This window comes from Eretmochelys imbricata, chromosome 5 (assembly GCF_965152235.1).
Source record: "Eretmochelys imbricata isolate rEreImb1 chromosome 5, rEreImb1.hap1, whole genome shotgun sequence".
NCBI classification, from domain to species: Eukaryota; Metazoa; Chordata; order Testudines; family Cheloniidae; genus Eretmochelys; species Eretmochelys imbricata.
Genome location: NC_135576.1, coordinates 50300002 through 50322043, shown reverse-complemented (window position 1 = coordinate 50322043; position 22042 = coordinate 50300002). Strand labels below are relative to the sequence as shown.

At 41.2% G+C, this 22042-nt stretch overlaps 1 protein-coding gene across 1 annotated transcript in view; it reads left to right on the top strand.

The window, feature by feature from the left end:
• The window catches only part of MAP1B (microtubule associated protein 1B), a 93508-nt gene that overhangs the window by 54181 nt on the left and 17285 nt on the right, over positions 1-22042 (top strand). The window contains exons 3-4 of the mRNA XM_077816317.1: positions 11767-11849; positions 18680-18820. Coding sequence (XP_077672443.1) covers positions 11767-11849; positions 18680-18820 — 224 coding nt within the window. The remainder of the gene's footprint in view (positions 1-11766; positions 11850-18679; positions 18821-22042) is intronic.

Sequence of the window (22042 nt, the reverse complement as noted above, 5' to 3'; positions counted from 1 at the left end):
CTTTTACAAGTATATTAAGGGTCTTGAACAATACTGTAGATTAAATTCCATTGAGGAGAAAGGTAATACTGGCATTTCCTATTTAGCTTTCATTTCAACAGTTAAGATATTTTACAGTCAGAGGGCCTGATCTAAAGCCTACTGAAGTCAGTGGAAATACTTCTGTTGACTTCAATGGGCTTTGGATCAGGCCCAGAATTATTTAATTATTATCCCAGCTATCACATGCTGTGATAAAGGGATGGCCCTCATGCTTCTTTTCCAGGTAAAACCACCCTTGAAATAAGCCCCAAACATTTTTTCCCCCTGAGATTGAATTTGCTGAGCATCTTCATACAACCCACTAATAGTTTCCTTGCACCACTGAACATGTATTGGTTGCCTAGTATAATAGGAGAATACTTAAGATAAAAACCACTCCTGCTAACTATGGTGCCAGATTCTGTTTGATAAATACTGGAGCTTCAGGTGTTGCATTTATAGGTAATGATCCTGAAATGAGGCCCATAGAGATATTGAGCAAAGAGTTACCTATTTTTGCAGAATAATATGCTGTTTAGCTTTTCAGTAATTACACCAAATTGAGCTGTGAAAGTGATCTTCTATTTCTTGAATAGTTACATAAGGTTAAAATATCAGATTATCTGAACAATTATAGAGGAGATTACACTTGGAATTAGACTGCAACACTCATGATTATTTTAATTTCTAGGTCATAAATGTGTTCAGGTACTGAAAGAAGAAATGTACTTTTTTGTCCTAGACAAGAGAGCGTTTGACATTACCATGTTACCTTTCCTTTCTCTGGTTGGTATTATTCCCAGTAAAGTTCCAGGCCTGGGACTTCAGTAACCTTCAGGATTGATGAGTCAGCTCCAGATCACTGCAGTCTTTCATCACACCACATGTTAGCTGCCAATTATGTGGGTAATAGGCCAATATGCTGTGTAACTGAAAACCAACACTCCAAATTCACATTCACCTCTGCAGAAAAATCTTAGTGTTATAATGTTACAGCTGTAGTATTTGGTGGAAATCCTGAAAAGGTGTTTCCCTGTCCTTGCCATTTTCTAGGTATTTAAAATTAGGGGGATAGGGTTGGGGAAAGATTATTATGAGAACATGAAAGAATGATTGCATCCTTATAATGAAGGCTTGCTCAGACAGTATGATGAATTTACTGCAATAGCCTCCTATGAGCATGATGCTTATAAAATGGAGGTTTACAAAGCTTGATGACTATTTTAAAATGATACACATAACTTTCTCTCTATAAGAAATTGATGAAAAATAGAGGATGGGATGGATTAGATTTGCTCCTGCTCTTGCTAGAGTCAATGAAAATTTCCTATTAAATTCAGTGGGAGCAGGGTGAGGGTCCTGGTTTCTGTTTTCTACTGCCGTTTTATTTAGAGTTTTAATATATTGAATAGTTAAGATGTTTTTAAATGATGTATGTGTGTATGGTCAGGCACTCTGATACATGGAATAAAAGAATTGCAGTTATCTTACCACTGACTGAGCAGTAGACAGTAGCCAAAAAAGGTGACTTAGTAAGTGCATCGAAAAAGAAATGTCAACAGATTTTTAAATAGTCAACATTTTTTGATGCATCACATTGTGATGCTTCCATCAGATATACTTAACTTGTGGCTATGACACTGGACTTCGACTTAGGATTCTGTTGTTGGCTGTGTCAGAGATGTCCTGTGTGACCATGGACAAGTCATTTTATATCTCAGTGCCTGTTTCCCAGTTATATAATATGGGGATAATCATACTTCCACACCTGACAGAGAGTCTAAAGATAAATTCATTAACATATGTGAGTTGCTCAGATAATATATTGGCAAGTACTATTAAAATACAGTACTACAAGTCTACAAAAACAAGATGTAAGGACAATCCTAAACAAGATTAACTTGTTCCTTTTTAAGTAATCAACCACATTTACCTTTGAATGTTTTAAAGGAAAATCCAGAAAGTGACTTGTTTATATGAAATATAAACCTGCCATTTGTTACCATGAAACTGATAGAAAAGAGCTTGCAGCACACAGAGAGAGCCAATACGGGTTAAGATGTTTTTTAAGGATTAGGTGTCCACTTCTTACAGACTCCACCTAGCTTTCTTGCCTTCTCCCCTCCATGCTCCCACATTCCTTCAGCGGGCACTCACACTCCCTCTCCTACAGACGGCCATGTATCCTCCCTTTTTTTCTGCCCAGATATGCTGGCTCTCTCTCTTTTTCCCCAACTCGCTTGCACCTTCCCTGCCCAACCACACCCTATCTGCTCCACTTCCCTCTACTTACATGATCTTGCTGCTGCTTATATTGGGGTGGGCTCCTAATGCTGCACTGACTTATTACGCCGCCACTGTTGCAACTTGCTGCTCGCAGTTGGCAGCTGATGGGCCTAGCTGCGCTAGTGCTGACTCTTTTTCTTTGCTGGTCACTTCGCCATTCAGTTTGCCACACTACCTAACAGTGAAATATGGGGCATGTGGGATCATGCCATATGCTCTGTGGCATGGATGGTAAAGGGCCCAATTCAATAAAGGAGCAGCTGGCTGAAGAAGAGGTTGCACACTTGGACCCAGCAAAAAGACAGTTGTGACGTGACAGCAACGGGGAGAGAGCAGTGGCTAGCTAAAAAGAGGGGAAACAGGGTTGCCAGGTGGTTGGCCACCTCCCAGTTTCACTACAACCAGCTGGGACATTGGGACTAGCCATCGTAATTGGGAAAAAACTCAGTGAAAATGGACAGCTGGTTACCCTGGTATGCACATGTAATCAGTTTGAATTTTGAATCCCTACTTACACTAGAAATCCAGAAACTAACGCTCAAAGGCTTAGCCAGTCACCCACTCAGTAACAGCTTTGCCTTTGAATTGTTCCTTAAAACACTTCAACATTCTCTACTTGAATTATTGATTTTTTTTTTTTTAAATTTTTTTTGAAGAGATTGCAAGCCCCTGGTGGCAGGGACATTGTCTTTTCAACTCTCTCTAAAGCAGAGTATATTTTCTTGCTAGATGGACAATAACTTACAGTTGAATAAATAAACAGATCAGTGCCTGGTGACTGATTACTGAAAATACTTTTTCCTTAAGCTGTATCAAGAGTAAATTTATTTATCGGCAGAATTAGGATTCCCACTCTTTGGGAAAGCAACATTTATAGACATTTATTGTATTTTGTTGTTGATCTTCATCTGTATATCTTTGTATTGGTTTTAAACTGCCACGCATCACCGTAGTATCTGTAAAATTGAAAGCAAAGTCCTTAGTATACTTTATGGAGATTCTGGCACTTCTCCATTTTGGAATAAAATCTCTGCTTGGGGTAGGGTTTGTGTCTTTTATTTATTTTCTTCACGTTTGTTGGCGGGTTTTTTGTTCTTTTCAGGTTGATTTGTTTCAGATTTTCTTTGGAAGTTTTAGGGTTTTTAATTTATTTGGTTGGTTGGTTGTTTTTTGGCTTGAAGGGGTATCAGTGTTGTGAATGTCGTTCTTATGGTAGAAAAACCTTTAAACTGAAATTTATGAAAAAGTATGAGAAAAAGCTATTTTTGAAAGTCAGAAATGACTGTTGTGGGTGAGAATTTTCTCCCGATAGTAACTAATGGAGGTGAAAGGTCAGAAGTTTGCCTGTACTTGCTATATGGCAGTAGTTTGACAGCAAGTTAAATGTCACATAAAATTGGCAAATGATGCAGCAAATCAATATTTAGTGATAAAAAGTTGGTACAATTAGTCTGTTAATCAACAGTGTATCTGCAAACAACTTGATTTAGTGCATTCAATTTACTTCAAAAAATTTCACTGGGAAGTTGTTGCAGTGGTGTAAAGAAACCCCAAAGTATTCAAGTAGTAGCGTGGTAATTATAGCAATCCTCAGCAGAGCTTATTTTATAAGGCAGAAAATGTTATAGTATAAATTTTTAGGCAGAAGATATCAATTCAATTGAAGAATTAGCAACAAATTGGTCAACTTGTTTTCTCTCACTGCTATTCAAGGGATTCAGATAGAGGCCTGGTAAACTTGGATCATGTACAGTTACTGTTCAATCTGCATCAAAATCTTTGCTTTAATCCTCTATTTTCAGGGCTTTATTACATGCAAGTGAGAGCCCAAATGAAGTCTTGCCTGATGAGGTGTCAGCTCAATGGTTAAAAGAAAATCAGTTTGACTGGTTTTGATTTTGGTGGTTAAAAATCATTTTAAAAAAACTACAACACACTGCAGGTATTACTGCTGAGGGATTTTTAGTTGTCAAATTATTAGTCTTAAGGGGAAAGACCTGAACCTCTAGCCAGTCACAAAACTGAGGTTGAACCATATGAAATTTGATTGCTTACTCCATTTTGGGGGGGTGGGGAGAGCTTTTAGAGAAACTATTTTGAGGGATGGGAAGAGGGAGAATGAGTGCATCACAGTAATTAAATTCAGAATAATAACACAGTCCACAGTTCCAAACAGAGAAACCCATCAAACTGCAGGGCAGATGAACCCAAGATATTTAAAAGACAAAAGACCTAACATACTTTTTCTTAGAATTATACTGTAGCAACTGTGTATGTATCAAAGTGGTTTAAATCATGGCAGGGAAACAACACTTTGCAGTCAAATAACACTTTGCAGTCAATTTCAGTCTTCCGTATCTTTGTTACTGTCAGAGTTCTCAGTAATGCTTGCAGAGCTAACTTGTGTTCAAAGCTGTCTTGTCAACTCAACATCGCAGTAAATATATATTTTGTTTTCATACAGAAGCCATATAAAGTAAAGTACTGCCATTCAGCTATTCAGATTTATTCCCATTGAAGAAAATTTTTTCCATCCATCGCTTAAGATTTGGGGAAACCATTAGGTCAAATTCAGCCCTGGAGGAAGTGGATGCATCTTTCCTTATTTAAATGGAGTTATGCTAAATTTAGCTTCGATTTCTCTTGTTCCTGTAATTCTGTCTCCTTTCTTTTGAAATTTCTGAAGACTCCTTTCCTTTTCACTATTCCCCAATTCCAAAAAATAAAATTTTAGTATCACTGGAAGAGAGTACCCTTCGTTTGCTTTTGTGGGAGGGATTCTGTACTGCCCCTCAATGCAAATAATGTTATCATCACAATCATCACCTCCCACTAGAACAGAGGTGGGCAAACTACGGCCCGCAGGCCACATCTGGCCCGCGGGACCGTCCTGCCCGGCCTCTGAGCTCATGGTCCAGGAGGCTAGTCCTCAGCCCCTCCCCTGCAGCCATGCTGCGTCGTGGACAGTCGGGCTGCAAGCTCCTGCTGCTCTGAGCGACATGGTAAGGGGGCGGCGGCGGCATGTGCGTGGCAGTGGGGGGGTTGGGTAGGGGATCCCGGGGGGCAGTCAGGGGGCAGTTGGATGGGGCGGAGGTTCTGGGGTGGTCAGGGAACAGGGTGGGTTGGATGGGGCATGGGAGTCCCGGGGGGGCCTGTCGGGGTGCGAGCAGTCAGGGGACAGGGAGCGGGGGGGTTGGATGGGTCAGGTGTTCTAAGGGGGATAGTTAGGGGGCTGGAAGTGGGAGGGGGCAAATAGGGGGCGGGGGCCAGGCTGTTCGGGGGGAACAGCCTTCCCTACTTGGCCCTCCATACAGTTTCGCTCCCCAATGTGGCTCTCGGGCCAAAAAGTTTGCCCACCCATGCACTAGAATATTTTAAACTAATTTTTCCATTAAGAAAATAGAAGATCCTTTCCATTAAGAAAATGTGCAGATCCTTTTCTCTCACTGCCAGATGGTCTGTCCTAAATTCTTAGGTACCCTGTTCTTGCTTGGGTCTCAACATAAAACCCAATGTATCTGTTGTTGTTTTTTAAAACTTACCATTTCCTCAGTTATTCTACCATATTTTTTTTTAAGCCTCAGCCTTTACACGCACAAGCCTGTGTTCCAGTCAGGCAGTTTGGTTCTCCACTGTCAGTCTTGCTGAAACATTTTTCATTCAGATTCTAATGAGGTTACTGATCAGTGTACAAAATCCACTTTTTCACTCATGGACTCTCTTAAGTGCTCTCAGTGAGCTGTATTGCTTCAGCCTGGTGGTAATGATGCAGTTTGGGTCACTAGAGGCCTGAAGTACTGTGTTCAGACCCTGGGGATGAGAGGGAAGGAGTGCTTCATGTCATTAACAAATGATTTCTCTAGCTAATTAAGGATCTGATGTAGAGAGGATCTTGATCCTTTCTTCTTCAGCTGGAAGTGTGCAGTTGTGGCGGGGGGGGGGTGGGCTCAAGGATGATGGCGCAGAGGATATTGGATTGTGTCACAATTTTAGCATTACTTGGTGGTGTGTGTTTGTGTTAAAAACACCAGAACAAATGCATTTTTTTACTCACTAAAAAATTCACTATCGGAAGATGAGCCTTCCAGAACTCATACTGTCTGCCTTGTGAATAATGGAAAGCAACTGTGTTAGCCTAACACTGAGGTTTAAATGTCCTTTTGAGGGTCTCAATTTGAGATCCCCAACATCCAAAGAAGGTGGAAGAGTAAAAAGGTCCTATTTTCTGTTTGCTGTATTAGGGACAGTAGTTTGGAGCTATCCAAGGCCCCTGACGATTTAGATATTTTTTTAATTACTAAATGAAGATTCAAATGGCGGGGGGGGGGGGGGGTCAACCTTGGGGTTATGTTGCACTGTTGTTTTTAAGCCAAAATCCTCATTCATTTCAAAGGGATCTCTTGCTTGGATCCTTGGTATCCGTCCTCCTCACCTCAGGGTAGGGTAAAGCAAATTTTGCTGCAAGGATTCAAGAGCATTAGGAGCTGGTTTCTAATGTGATTGTTGACATGCTCTGTTACAGTCTCTTCTGCCAACTTTGTAGCTCAAATGTCCTAGCTGATGTTGTCTTTAACAGCTGAAATCTTTTGGGTAGACTTCAAAATATTTATTATTTCAATTTTTGTTAAGGGAGTAGTTTGTCCTTTTGAATTTAGCTATAAAGGAGGGTCTGAGTGTCCACTGCCTGGCCCCTTTATGTAGTTTTTTACACATGTGAAATGCTGTCACCTGTGTAAGTGTGGGTGTGTTTGTAATCTTTTAATAACATTTAAAAACCATCATGCACTCACTCTTAGCAGGTGAAAATGACTATACAAGGTGCATGGCAGTAGAGAATCAAGCCTCTAATGTGTGAATAGATGTGTAATGTCCATAAATAGGGCTTTTGTTTGTTCACAGTAACACTGGAAATATGCAGGGCCTTTTCCTTTGCTTGCATCCAAAGAAACTGAAAAGGGATTTACTGATTGCTGTTCCTCAAACATAGTATCATTCTGTTGGGGTGCATTGTTTTTCCCTGAAGTATTATTTTTATCCATAAAAAAATTCTTCTGGAAGTTGGAGTGGGACGCTTGAAATTAGTATGATTTGTGTTTTACGTTTTTCCTTAGTGTCACCAGCAATGTTTCCCCAAGACAAAGGCATGTAGAGAGCTATGTGTATCGAAGCTAATTTACAAGTACATAGAGTACTTTGAGCGTCTCTAGCTGCTGAGAGTTTACTTTCTATTCACTAGCAGTGTGGAAAAAAATCATGCTTTGCTCACTCTATCATCTGTTAACCCTATGTTGTGTAATGATACCGGTAAAACGTTGTTCATGCTTTTGAAAAAGAAAAGAAACTTTAAAATTTTTCTGAATGAGAAATAGTTGTTAAAAACTGCCAGGCAAAGACTATTAAATGTTAGCTCATGTGTTGAACGCTCCTTGTTTGCAAATGGATTGCATTCTCTCTCATCCCCTCTAGCCATATTTATCACAGGCTGTTTTTTATTACAATTGTTTCTCCAGAGAACTCCACAGATGCTGCTTTTTAAAATTTCATTTGCGTAAGAAAGAGAATTGATTTACATTGTGCAACCAAGCATTGGTATTAATGATTGATGGGGTTAAGAGCTGATGGTAACATCTCTGCTGACTTGCTTTTTGGCAAAAGCATGCATCCCTGATGGGTTAGTATTATGCAGCAAAGCTGGGTAATGATAAATACAGCAATAATTAGGCTCATAGCAGTGCCTCCTTACCTACACTTGCCTTTCATTTATAATTTTTATACGCAAATTTTATAAAATGAATTGTGATATAGCCATCCATAGAATAGGGATAATATGAATGCTAGCAATAAAAGGGTTTCCATGCTGCCTAACTGACATGGTCAACCTTGACCTGGAGAGGTCAGCTCTGTGAGAGGATAGTTTAGTCAATTCTTTAACAAGCGTGACTACCTAACAATGCACCAGGAGTTGTAGTGGACCAAATCCTGATCTCAGTTATACCAGTATAACTGAGATCAAGATTTGATCCAGTGGGTTTAATGATGTGGTTGCATGACCAGAACTGGACTGACACCAACTTAATTCATACACAGAGGAACTGTCACATGGTAATTACTTCTGATCACTGTTGACTTGGTCCAGAATCAAACCAGCACCATATATGTGCAAGATTCTATATTATGATCTATATATTTTTAACCAAAGCTTTTATCTAATACATTCTAAGATTATTCAAGACATAAAATATTTCTTCCAACACTATCAGTCTTAATTTCCTAATTTCTTTAAATAGAACATGAATCCATCTTCATCCATGGTATCCAGAGACTAGAAGTAGGTAAAATGGCCAATGTTTCCTTGCACTCACTCTGTGCAGGTGTAAATGATGTTTTCTTCATCTCTTCTGACACTTTACAAACAGGGGTGACTGTTCTATAAAATTAATGGCCATTTGTTCTAAAAATCTAGTTGAGCTAATTTTTTAAAAATTAAACTTTAAGAGTGGGCCATGTTCTTTTACATACATTGTTGCTGACTTGGTGGCCTGGGGTCTGTACCATTAAGTCAGTTTCCAGCTTGACAAATGCCCATACTGCTTCTGCTCCTCTGCTGTCAATGATGTCCTGCAAGATTTTAACGGCTTTTCTTCCTTCCTTCTAAGCAAACATTATGAAAATTCTTGGCAAACCAGCAGCAGCCCTCGTTAAGTCTGTACTGCTCTTTGAAAGTTTACATAGAAGCATATTAGCAGCTGTAAGAGCAGTTATGGTAGGGAGAAAGATTTTTAGAGTTTTATATGAACTGAAAGTTGGGAAAACCTTGTCAAGGATACTCCCATGACTGCAAAAACTGGTTCATTTTTATATGCAGTTTTTTAATCTTGGGCTGTAGGAATCCCCACAGCTTTTCATCAGTTTGAGGGCATTATGAAAGAAAAAGCAGATGGTTTTCGTTTGCACAGGTACATCTAGTATAACCATGTAGGTTGGGACTGAGCCTGAGTTGTTGCAAAAACGTCACTGAAGGCATTTTCCAAAGGTAGTAATAGCATTTAAAGAGGAACAGCTGCAGTGTTTTATAAAATTAGTGGCTAATTGCTCTAAAAATCTAGTTGAGCTAATTTTTTAAAAATGGTTTAAAATCTTGTGAGGCTGAAGGCATATAGACACTTGGCCCTCAATCTCTTTACCTCACACCATATCAAAATCAGACATAATTTCGGTGTTGATCACCTCCTTTGTCGTTGTCACTGGAGAACTAGCATTGTGCGACTTCCAAACTCACAGCGTACTTCACTAACAACCATACAGCAAAATCTCATAACTCATATACACTAACAATATACATATTTGGACAGAACAGTGGGTTTCAACAGATCAGGATCTTTCACGTGATATTTTATATGGCATGGTTTGTATGAAATATATAATAATTATATGACATGGGTGAATATGGGGTTTCCAGGATGCTGCTTCAAGGTACTTCCCCTTTATTAGCCAAAAATCTTTAAATACAATCTCTCCTCTTAAATTATACTACCCCATTTTGTATTTCATTGCTTTTTTATTAGCTCTGTCCTCTTTTATTTGTGTGTCTTCACCTCCCCAGGATTTCGTACGTTTATTTTTTCCCTCCACACCTTTTATTTCAGACACACATAGACAGTCTGGGACCTTGGTTCTTTCATGTAATAAGATCTCCTATACATAGTAACAAGAGATTTTCCCCAACCAGCCACTTTATAAAAAGGAAAGACACAAAGAGGAAACAATGGCCTCCCAGCGGAGAAAGACAGCCACTTACATTGTATGAATGGTATTTTACATTCCTCTTACCAGACAGCTAACAACCCTTCACCCTCATAGTCATAGTACGTTCCCCTCTCTGGCACAGAGAATGGAAGATCAAGCTTGGCCCTTAATTCTCCTGGTCTGCCACTAGCCTGATGCTCGAGTGTCTGTCCTCCTCCATTTGTATGCTTCATCCCTGTTCCATCAGCCAGTTGTATATTTCTGTTCCCCTTTCTCCATTCCTGTTTATCTGCCTCATCCTCATTTCCATGTCTTTCCTCCCCTTCTTTGTCTCTTGTGTGGTCCCTCAGGATTGCTGCTCTTTCCCTAGAGGGGCCCACAAGAGAAACAGCAAAGTGAAACTCACGTAAGCCTTGTTAGTTTCATCCTTCTTTTCCTGCTGGGTCACAAGGATGGGAAGGATGTGTGAAGAATCACCACAAACATGGTGATCCTCTGGTACTTCAGAAAGAGGAGCTGTTGCTGGTAATGCTGGGGAAGTGCTATGTGCAGCTCCAAATACATCAGTGGAACTCCCATGCTGGATTCTCTTGCCGGGGAATCTTTAAAATGGGACGGTGAGGCTGCATGGGAAGCTACAGATGCCTGCAACCCAGGTGGAATCAACACCACTTTCTTAGGAAGTGTTTCCAGACAGTGCTGCTTGCTTTTGATTTATTTATTAATATTAAGGGTTTTTAAGAGGAATTTTCCAACTTAGCCTATGGGCAGTTTACTCTGGGCTCCTTGCACATTCCTTTAAGCCACAATTAATTAACTAAATTGACACCACGCTGCTAAGACAGTTATTGCAAGAGACAGTTATTCTGATTGTTAGACTAATTGCTAGTCAGGGTTTCTGGATGACATTCCCTTCACAATAAGGCTGCTAATTAATCTTGCTGCAGTTCTCACAGAAAGAAATGCTGATAAGCATATCACCAATTAACATAAGAAAGAAAATGTCAAGAGCCCTGTTGTGTTTTAGGGAACCCCCTCCCGGTAAGATGAATATCACTATTAAATATGGAGACAGACTAACTACTAAGTATGAAAGCCAATGTGCCATGACACAGCACCAAAACTACACAGACTATTCATTTAGGAACCTGCATATTGAATGTCTGTTCACTCTTGTTTAATAACAATAACATTGACCGTTAGAAGTTCTGTGTACAACTGAAAGATCAAGTAATATGGGGCAGGGACATTGCAAGGATCCTGCATGTTTGATATGAATAATTTTCTGGGAGAAATTATTTAAGAGTGTTATTATTCATAGAGTGTATAGGTGAAGTAGCTTAAACACATTAAAGACATGGGGACATGTCCTCAGCTGGCCCATAAAAGCTGGCCCACAATCCCCACTCAGAAGACCTTATAATTTAATTCAGACAGACCAACAAGTACACCAAGGAACAATTCAATCACAAAGGGAAGTTGGAAGAGACAGGGGTAGCTGCTACTGCCAGTTGGTGGAGACTTTCAGCAGTGGATCTGGCCCATCCAGGGGAACATTGGTGGCATCTCTGGATGCATGCAGGTGACACTGCCAGTGTCCTTGCTCTGGGTGCCGTGAGAGCTGGCCCCTGGAGGACATGTGCTTAGGTGAAAGAAGTGTTGGTTTTAACTTGCGAAGCCTCATGATTCTTTTTTCCTCTCCTGTGCTTACAGGTCAGAAAATCCTTCACCACAGAAGTGATGTCTTAGAAACAGTAGTCCTGATTAACCCTTCAGATGAAGCAGTTAGTACTGAGGTAAGTCAGCTGGAAATGTCTTATTGGATGCATCATAAAAGCACCATAAGTGAATAAGGGGAAACAGTATTCTGACTGTGCATAAATGAACATGTGGGAGTGAATGTCAGTAAAAGTGTCAGCCTTCTCTTATCTCTTCCTCTTGTTTCCCCTTCCCATAATAGGATTTTAAAGACATAGAACAGAAATACTCATATCTCCGTTCTCAGCATTACATTTCCAATAACCCACTAAAATCTGGTTTTGATCAAGTGGAGGCAACTGCGATGAGAGCTCTTGGACTGTTGCTCCCGCACCTCTCCCTGGCTTGTGTTCTGCATGTCTATTTTAAACTTGATATAAACCAGGTCATCTGAGACAGTTTTAGACCTTTTGAGAAGGATTAACATGTATATAACATCTTTCCTCCAAGAAATCACATGCCATGATCAACAGAGTTGGAGGCTATCACAGAACAAGAGATCTCCAAGTCCTGCGTATTCTTTAGAAGAGGGTCAAAGCACCAACCATATATCTCAAGACACCTCTTAGAGAGGCAAAGCAGCATTCCATCCAGGAAGTTGTGGCAGATAAAAATAGGCATACCTATGCAGTTAACAAATAATTTTCAGTGTGAATATGGAGGATCCCCTCTGAACATATTAGAAGTATAAAACCCTCAAATGGGTATTTTGTTGCCAGGGATGTAGTTTTAATTGCTGTACACTACCAAAGAACAGATTCTTACTAACATTAAACAACCATAACTAAAAGGAGGCTATACTAATCAAAATGTTTAAACCATTAAACATCAAGTAAGTCATCTTTATTATAATTTCTCTTATTTCGTCTCTGCAGTTATAGAATCTCTTAAATTGCATCCAAATTATTTAATGAGAAAAGAGAGAATCAGTTCAGGTGGCAGCTCTTAGGTTCTGCTGTTAAAGTCTGATCCCCTTTCTTCTTATAAAGGAAGAGAAACATCACAAAGAGAGAGAGGCAAGAATGGCAAAAGGTAGGAAAATGCAGCTTCTGTCTCTGAGGCTGGTAGTTCAATTGATGGAAGACTGTAGGAAAAGCAGTTGGCATGCAGGCCAGTTAGTGACTCCTGCACCCTGGCTTTACTGCCCTGGCTCTGGAAAATGTTTGGGTAGGTTACTCTTAATTTCCTCTCACCAGTCGGGGGGAGGGGTTGTTGTTTGTTTTTTCCTGACATTTGGCTGATCTTCAATGCTTTCATTCTGCCAAACTGATAACAGCCAAAAGTTACAAGGTTAATTTTATCTTGGCTAGCTAAGCCAGACTCTCATTAGGCAAAAGTCAAAATGAGAATTAAGAAAGAGGAAGGAGGAAAAAAGTAGGAGTAGAAATAGCCATCTCACCCCACCATATGGCAATCAGGAACATTAGGTTCATATCACAGGAGTAGCTTAGGACACAGCCAGGGAGGCGATGATGTCATTTGGTTCCATCTCCTTGTCTAGTCAGGACAGAATATCTGACAGAGTGGGAAAGAAGAAGGCTCATGGTGTGATTGTAAATCCTTGGGATCTGCCCTGTGATAAAGATGATCGTATTAGTGATGCAGGTTGATGCACTGAGCATGATGCTGCCTAAGGATCAGTAAGCTGCAAATACTCCCTAGGAAAGAAGTGTCCAAAACAAGCAATATTCTTGTCCCATCAAAACTGCCCAAACAAAATACATTTCCTATAGTCTGTACATGGACAGTTTCTCTCATTTTAAGAAGATTCTGCTCTGTTGCTATAACAATTTTATAACTTTACCACATCTGGAAAACTTCTAATCAGCTGTTTCTTTGGGCCACACAGACTCATTAAACACCATATATTTGACTTAATTCTGGGCTTTCTTTCAACAACATGTTTATAAACTTAAGTGACCATCCTACTTTGAACAATATAGGGCTTCAATCAAGGCTAGGGTTAAACACAACATATCTCTGTCTATTTTATACCACCTTATTACAATTTATTTTAAAAGTAATGGTCTAATATCAATGCACAGAATTCTGGTAGTCCCCCATTAGGCCATCATTATACTCTTTTTATCTTTGTCTCTTATTTTTTTCCATGCATGTTATGTATTATGTTCTAAAAACTGCAAGTATTTTTATTTTGCTTCTGCCATAGTTCTTTATCTCTGTAGAAACTCTTTAATCATCAGTTAATAAACGAAATTGAGGGGAATTATATGACAGTCGTGTATTGGTGGTTCATGAGACAGGAAATAATTTTGTGGCTGAAAAAGCTGGTGGTTTTATACATAAGCTGGCTGACTGCCCAGAACTGCTCCTGCAAAGAGGAAAAAAAATTAAGAAGGGAAGCCAGTTCTTTAATAGATTTTAATACAGCTAAAACAGATGAGACTTGAGTGACATACATCAGCCAGCCAGGTGCACTTATCAATGTTCTTTTCTGAAACAGAAATCCTTGACCCACCAAGGATATTGTTGGATTTTGTCATCCAGCACAATTAGTGACAAGCCCATATTAGGCCAGCTTTTAATTATGGGGTCCTTCTGCTATTCAAACTTCAGGGCCACTTCTTTAGTAAGATCAAAATGGAGGTCTTCCTAATCCATACTCTTCAGTGGCCCTTTTCATCTCATTCTAAAAACAGAGTTGTTGAACAGAGATTTAGGTCAATACTGCATCCTTCTTGGCATGAGATGGAGTAATTTAAGGCGATTGATTAACAATCAATACATAAAGTTATAAAACTGGCTTGCTGGGAGTGCTGAGAGATGCTGTTTTGTGGCTTAGAAATATTTAGCAAAAAATGTATTCAAGAATACAGTTCTTTACACAAAACTCAGTTGAATTCCAGTTGTATTTAGCCAGCAGACATCCCTCTAGATCTACAAGCTTTACTTTGACAAAAGGCTGTCAAATATTACAAGCAGTGACAGAGCAGTGGTAAAACTTGGGAATTATCAGATGTAGTGAAGGCTGTTTTGAAATGCAAAGTTTTTCCTCCCCCTGCCTTGAAGAGATAGTGTTATCTATTACAAGCGTAGTAAGAACAACATCTTTCAATAGAGTGCTTTGGATTGGTAAGATCCCCTCAATCACTCCATTCTCTGTTCCCAAAAGGTCAGCTGGGTGGACTCTCCCCTCCAGGAGATTTGACCCCCAGTCTTCCCTTAAAACCTGATCCACAGGTGTGGGGTCTGGCATTTCGTATGCAGATCCTTCATCCTCCTCCTGGGGAAATGCCTTCCTACAAAAGGTGAGCAGACCCTCGTGTCCCCCCTCACCTTCCATCTGGACTTCTCTCTCTGGATTCCCCCCTAGCGCAGACAGCCCTGTGTCCTCCAAAAGGGAAGGTGACCCTGATCCAGCTGTGGGCTCACAGCTACCAGCTGTGACAGACCCTTCACTGGCCAGCAAAATCTGCCCTCTTTCACTCAGGTTGGGCATGCTTCCAGCTACAGAGCCCTTGCGGTCTGTTCCTATCGCAGCGGTCGTCAGGACCCCAACTTCCATCTCCGGGATACATGTCCCTTTGCATCCTAGGGCAGGGCCTGTCCCCTGCTGAACTGCAACTTCCCGGCAGTCAGCAGCTGGGATGGTCTCCCCATTACAAGATGGAACATCCTCCTCTCCCAGAGAGATGATGACAGGACAGGAGCTGGCTCTATCCACCCCCTCCCACAGGGACCTGCCTTGAGCCCTGGGGTTACAGGAACTGGTCTCAACCATCCCTGCCCTCAACAGCCCATTTTTCCACTGCTACAGGGGAATTAAAGAGACACTCTCCTATTTCCCCAGCAGCACCTGTGACTTCACCCTCCCATCTGGGGCTTTCAGCACAAGATTCCTTCTTGCTGCTAACAAACCCTGGGACAGGTTCTGCCACATCAGAAAAGTCATTCCCCAGTAGAAACAGTACAAAATTGTGTGCCTCTGCTGTGACAAGTCAGTTCAGCCTGCAAATCACCAGTTTACATATGTACCTTAGCTAAAGGGGCAAGGACCTTATAACCTCCCAACAATTCTAATTCTGCCATTTTTCCTGGTAACAAATCCTTCTCATGGTTCAGGTCCCTCCTGACCACAGAAATCTCTGCACTAGTATCCCTCCAACCTTGGAGCACTTTGACATTAAGCTTAATAGCGTTCATATGCTCACTGCTTGGTTGTGTAGAAGCAACCTTTACAAATCCTGTGTGGTAAGAGACAATAGTCTGGAATGCCCCTGTGCTCTGAGAAGCAGCAGTTCCATGTGTTACTGGCTGCCTGTTCCCACTCAGCCCAGGACATTTATTCCTCAGGTACTCAGTGGAATTACAATGATAGCACCTTCTGGGCTCCTCTGCTTATACAGGAGACTTGGGACGAGTAACAGGGGAATTGGGAAGTGAACGTCCAGCCTCCTTTTTCCCCAGGGGTAAAACGGTGATTCTGCTTTCCACCAACCCTGTACCCCTCTGCCAGTGGTTTATGTTTAATTGCAGCTTGTGATTGCTCATAAGAGTCTGCAAAACAAGCTAACTCACTCACCGCATCCACCTTTTTGTCCCACAAATATTGTTTTACATCATCACTGCACATATTCAGGAACTGCTCCTGAGCAACCAAATCACACATTTCTTCAAAGTTTGTAATGCCTTTTCCCCTCACCCACTTGTCTAACAAATCCCTTGTTTCATTTATATAAGCCACATTACTTAATCCAGTTCCCCTTGTAAGGCTCCTGAATTTAACCCTGTAGGTTGTAGGTGTAATCTGAAACTGTTTCAAAACCAGTTCCTTAAATATACCATAGTTTGAAGCATAAGCAATAGGCATCTTATTGCATATGTCCAGAGCTCTCCCCGTCAGTTTTGCAACCAAAGTAGTCATCTTTTGATCCTCAGGAATCGCATGGAGAGTGCACAGTCTCTCAAAAGGTGAGGAAATATTCGGCAATATTACTGGATTCATCACAGAGCCGGCATAACCATTCCCATTTGTGGATTTTTGGGGGAAGTGGAGCCAGCTGCTGAAGGATTCTGCCTTTTCTACTCCATTACAACCAGTTCATGCTTCTGGGTCTCAATTTTTGCTCAACTCTGGGCCTCAATTTCTTTGTCTTTTAAGTCCAGGGTTTGCTGGTGGGCAGCCTTTTCTTTGTCAGCCTCCAGCTGCCTGAGTTCCAGGGCAGTTTTTGTGCTTCAATTTGAGCCTGCTTCTGGGTCTCAAGTTCTTTTATTTTAACTCCGTGGCTCTTTCATGAGCAGCTTTCTCCCTGGCAATTTGCACATCAATTTCCATTTGTCTTATTTCCATTTGTCTTAATTCCATCTGCCTTTTGTGTTCATTTTCCTTCTCAACAGTCTTCAACTTGTGTAGTTCTAGCTTCTTCTGAGCTTCACTCACTCATTTTGCTTACTTTTCTGTCCCTATTTCCCTTACCCACAATAAGCCAACAGAAAATACCAAACCAATAACCACTTCGTCTGTTCTACAGCCACCACTCCCTTAAAATCATTTCCAGAGTCTCAAAGCAAACAGCTGTGCACATATCCTGCCAACTACGTCACTGTGATGAGTATGGTCACAGAGACCCCCTTGGGACTGTCACCTGATGTGCTGAAATTATCTCTAAGCCTGTTTTCCCTGCCAGCTTGGGACTTCAGGAACCTTGTCTTGTTGAGCCAGACACGTTAGCCTGCTGCAACACAGACCCAGGGTCTGGTCTACGGCCCCCAAAGCTACAGGCTTAACTGAAAACAGCTCAGCAGGTTACCTGTCTCCAGCACCCAGACACTCAGTTCCCAATGGGATCCAAACCCCAAATAAATCCGTTTTACTCTGTATAAAGCTTATACAGGGTAAATTCATAAATTGTCCGCCCTCTATAACACTGATAGAGAGATATGCATAGCTGTTTGCTCCCCCAGGTATTAATCACTTACTCTGGAGTTATTAATAAACAAAAGTGATTTTATTAAGTATAAAAAGTAGGATTTAAGAGGTTTCAAGTAATAACAGACAGAACAAAGTAAGTCACCAAGCAAAATAAAGCAAAAACATGCAAGTCTAAGCCTAGTACATTAATAAACTGATTACAGGTAATAGCTCACTCTCAGAGATGTCCAATAAGCTTCTTTCACAGACTAGACTCCTTCCTAGTCTGGGCCCTGTCCTTTCCCCAGTACAGTCCTTGTTAGTTCCAGCAGACATCTCAGGTGGTAAGCAGGGATTTTCTCATGACTGGCAGCCCCATTTGTCGTGCTCCACCCCCTTTTATAGCTTTGGCGCAAGGCAGGAATCTTTTGTCTATGCTTGTCCTCACCCCCACCTCATCAATGGAAAAGTACAAGGATGAAGATGGATTCCAGTATCATGTGACATGGTCACATGTCACTGTAAGACCCCCTAGTCTCCATTCTTCCTGGGTTGGCCCACGGGTATAGAGGAAGGCTTGCAGGTAAATAAACCATTTACAACCAATGGACCTAGTCAATGGGAGCCATCAAGATTCTACACCACCATTAATGGCCCACACTTTGCATAATTACAATAAGACCTCAGAGTCTTCATATTTCTAGCTTCAGATACAAGAATGATACATGCATACAAATGGGAGGAATATATTCAGTAGTTTATAACCTTTGTTATGATACCTTACAAGAGACCTTTTGCATAAAGCATATTCCAGTTGCATCATATTCACGCTCATAAGCATATTTCCATAAAACATATGGAGTGCAACGTCACAGGGTAGAAACCCAGTAATGGGTGGGTGGATTTGAAATTAGGCAAAGCTGGGTTTGGACAGAAGAGGAAGGTTGGAAATGTGGTAACTGCATTTAATTTTTGTGCTTTTGTTCTTCACCTTAGGTGCGCTTAATGATCACAGATGCTGCAAGACACAAGCTTCTTGTACTAACTGGCCAGTGCTTTGAAAACACAGGAGAGCTCATTCTCCAATCAGGATCTTTCTCGTTCCAGAACTTCATTGAGATCTTCACTGATCAAGAGGTTTGTCCTTAACAAAATGTCTTTCATTACGTTTTAGTGTGATGACATATTTTTAGATGCATTGACAATGGCAACCTTGATATACTTGAAACTATCATTGATGCCTCAGGGTTGGTGTCCTTTGGCCCTCTTTACACAATTTTCTTCAAAATGTCTATTTCATTACTTTAGTTTTGATGTAACAACAAAATTAAATTTTAATTTGGCAAATTGCAATAATAACTTTACGAAATAAAAAAAAGGGGAGTATTATTATTCAGTGTACTTTTACAAGGCAACCCAATTAAGTTTGACACCTTGTTTACATCAGTTCTTGCCTGATAGCAACTACCTGGTAGATAACATTAAATAAGACACACAGCAGTCTGTAGGATTAACAATTGATATGTTCACCACATATCGTTTTGTTTTGCTGCATAGTATTTAAAATTTGGTCTGAGAAATCTGTAAAGTGAGTGTCTATTATATACCAAAAATTATAAGCAGCTACCCAGTAAATACACCAGTATTTAATTCTGTTTGTACTCATTACTCTGTCTTGTTTAATACACTGTGTCATCAAGCTCCCATAGGGCACAGGAACCCATGGTAAATAAGCTGTCAGACTTAATTTGACTGTTCTGTAAAAGTATATGTTTAAATGAACAATAAAATCTCATTACTGGAATTTTATTTTTCAACATTAACTAGGAGTATTTCAGAAGAGTGAGATTTGGAATTCCAGCCCTCAAAACATATAGCTTAGCTATGTCTCTCAGTAAGAGCTAGTCTAGTTTGGCTCTCAGTTTCAGGGGTGCGTTGACTTCAGAGGGAGCTGCGCTGTACCATCAAGGGAAGGATGGCTGTTAGTTACAGGTGCTGTGAGAATGGTTCGTGGTGGCAGACACACTGGATAGTGGGGCACACTCTGTTGCCCTTTTAAAAAGGAGCAGTGTGCACTCCTGGATAATGGCAGCATACATACTAGCTGGTAGGGGCCTGGCCATGCGCCTTAAATGGGAGACAGCTCCTTTTAGGGGTTGTGATACACCCGTTGGCATAGTTACTCTAGAGGGGAAGAGGAATCCTATGCCGCCTTGCTCCCTTAATACAGCACAGGATAAGATTTGACGTTTACTTTGGGAGATTGAAGGTTTCTTTCTCTATGTTTTGGCCATTGGTCTAAGACTGTCTTCAAGTAATCTATTTTCAGTTGAGTAAATAAGTCATTCCTTGCAGGTGGGGAAATCTGCTGCTGAATCCAATTCAGAAATCCAGATCTTCCCACAGGCAATGCCTGCCATATGATTTTCAACTTCTCCCTTACCAGATCGCTGTAGACATCCAATTCCAGTGTCCTAACAGCAGCTCTTCACAATTTGAAATCATTATTTTACATTGGCTGCCCCACGTATCTGATTCACTCTCCCTCTGAGCAACCAAGTCACTGCAAAAAATGAGAAATCCACACTGATTCATTTTAACAAATCTATCTCTGTGTGAACAGACAGTGTTTTCAAAAACAGATATCTTTCCTTGGTATCAAGGAATCTTTCCTTGGATCTAAAAAGATAATAGGAAGTTACACCTTGGCAACATCTGAGACAGTGGGGTTGCATGGGAGTAGTTGTGAATAGAATTTGGTCCAACATCTCTAGACAGAAATTGTGGGCCAAATTCTGCTTTCATGGGCACCAGTATAACTCCACTGAAGTTCATAGGTATGCATTTGTGTAACTGAGAGGAGAGCTCTGAAAACATAGCAATGAAATTAAAAAGTGGGTGAAACTACCTATGCTCTTCATTAACAAAGCTGAAATTCTTCAAGTAATATAGCCCCCAGACTCTCTACACTACATGCATGTTCCTTTTAAAGTTCTCAGTCTAATTTTTTCACAATTTATTTAATGTGGCTAAAAGAACTCAAGCGTTTCCCACTAGATAATTAAAGAGGTCTCAGTAAAATGACAGACTAAGTCTATCTGATCTTCTGTTTTACTGTGTAGCCTACCATTTGAGAGACATGGTCAGGTGGATTCCTAACATGTAACATACTTACTGGTACAATCCACTAGAGCTGTCAAGTAAGGAGGGTCAAACTTTGCCTTTCTTTTCTACCCAAACTACTTTCTTTTCAAACTCACCTGTCCCTCTCAAAAGGAACCCTGCATAAGAACGGCCATACTTGGTCAGACCAAAGATCCATCTAGCCCAGTATCCTGTCTTCTGACAGTGGCCAGTGCCAGGTGCACCAGAGGGAATGAACAGAACAGGTAATCATCAAATGATCCATCCCCTGTCGCTCATTCTGGTAAACAAAGGCTAGGGACACCATCCCTGCCCATCCTGGCTAATAGCCATTGATGGACCTATCCTCCATGAATTTATCTAGTTTTTTTGAACCCTGTTATAGTCTTGGCCTTCACAACATCCTCTGGCAAAGAGTTTCCTCTAGCCAATTTTCTTCTTTGAAACAACTTATCCCTGGTGAGTAGGAAAAGAAACTTCAGAAGCAACCTTTGGGAGCAATAGAATATTAAAATATTATTGGATCTTCAGAGGATGGTTCCATTATACCAGTGCTGCCCAAACTTTTCTTGTTGCACCCCATCCCCTTACCAGTAATGGAAACTTCCATGCTCCCCTCCATAACTTCACAGTTGGCCCAGCAGAGGAGTTTGGGCTGAAGGTGGAGGTGGGAGCAGAACTGGTGATGGGGGAAGAGCTGGAGCTTGAAGTGGAGCTGGCCTGGAGGCGGAGAGGGAATAAGGGCAGAGCTGGGCTGTGGGTGGAGCAGGGGGCAGAGCGGGGCTGGGAGCAGAGATGGGGGCCAGGAGCAGAGCCGTGGCTGTGGCTGAGGCTGGGGGCAGGGCTGGAGCACAGCCCGGGTCCAGAGTGGAGCTGGGGACATAGTGGTGCTGGGTGGTGCTCCCCACTCACTTTCCCCCTCCCCCCTATGGGGGCTGGCCTGAACAGCACCGTGCCTCCTCAAATGTTCTTTCATGCCCTACAGTTTGGGGACCACTGCATTATACCATTTCAAATGTAGATCTAGTCTCCAAGATTCAGGTACCCAATTTAACCTTAAAATCAGCTCTTCCATCAAAGCCATTTTTCAGTGTATTCCTGAACTTGCTACTCCACTCTGAAGGAATTTGTGTCTAAAACTGCTGTTCACCCACTTTTTCACTGGTCAGCCCTACCAGTGGCTTAATGTGATCACATACTTATCCCTCTCATCAT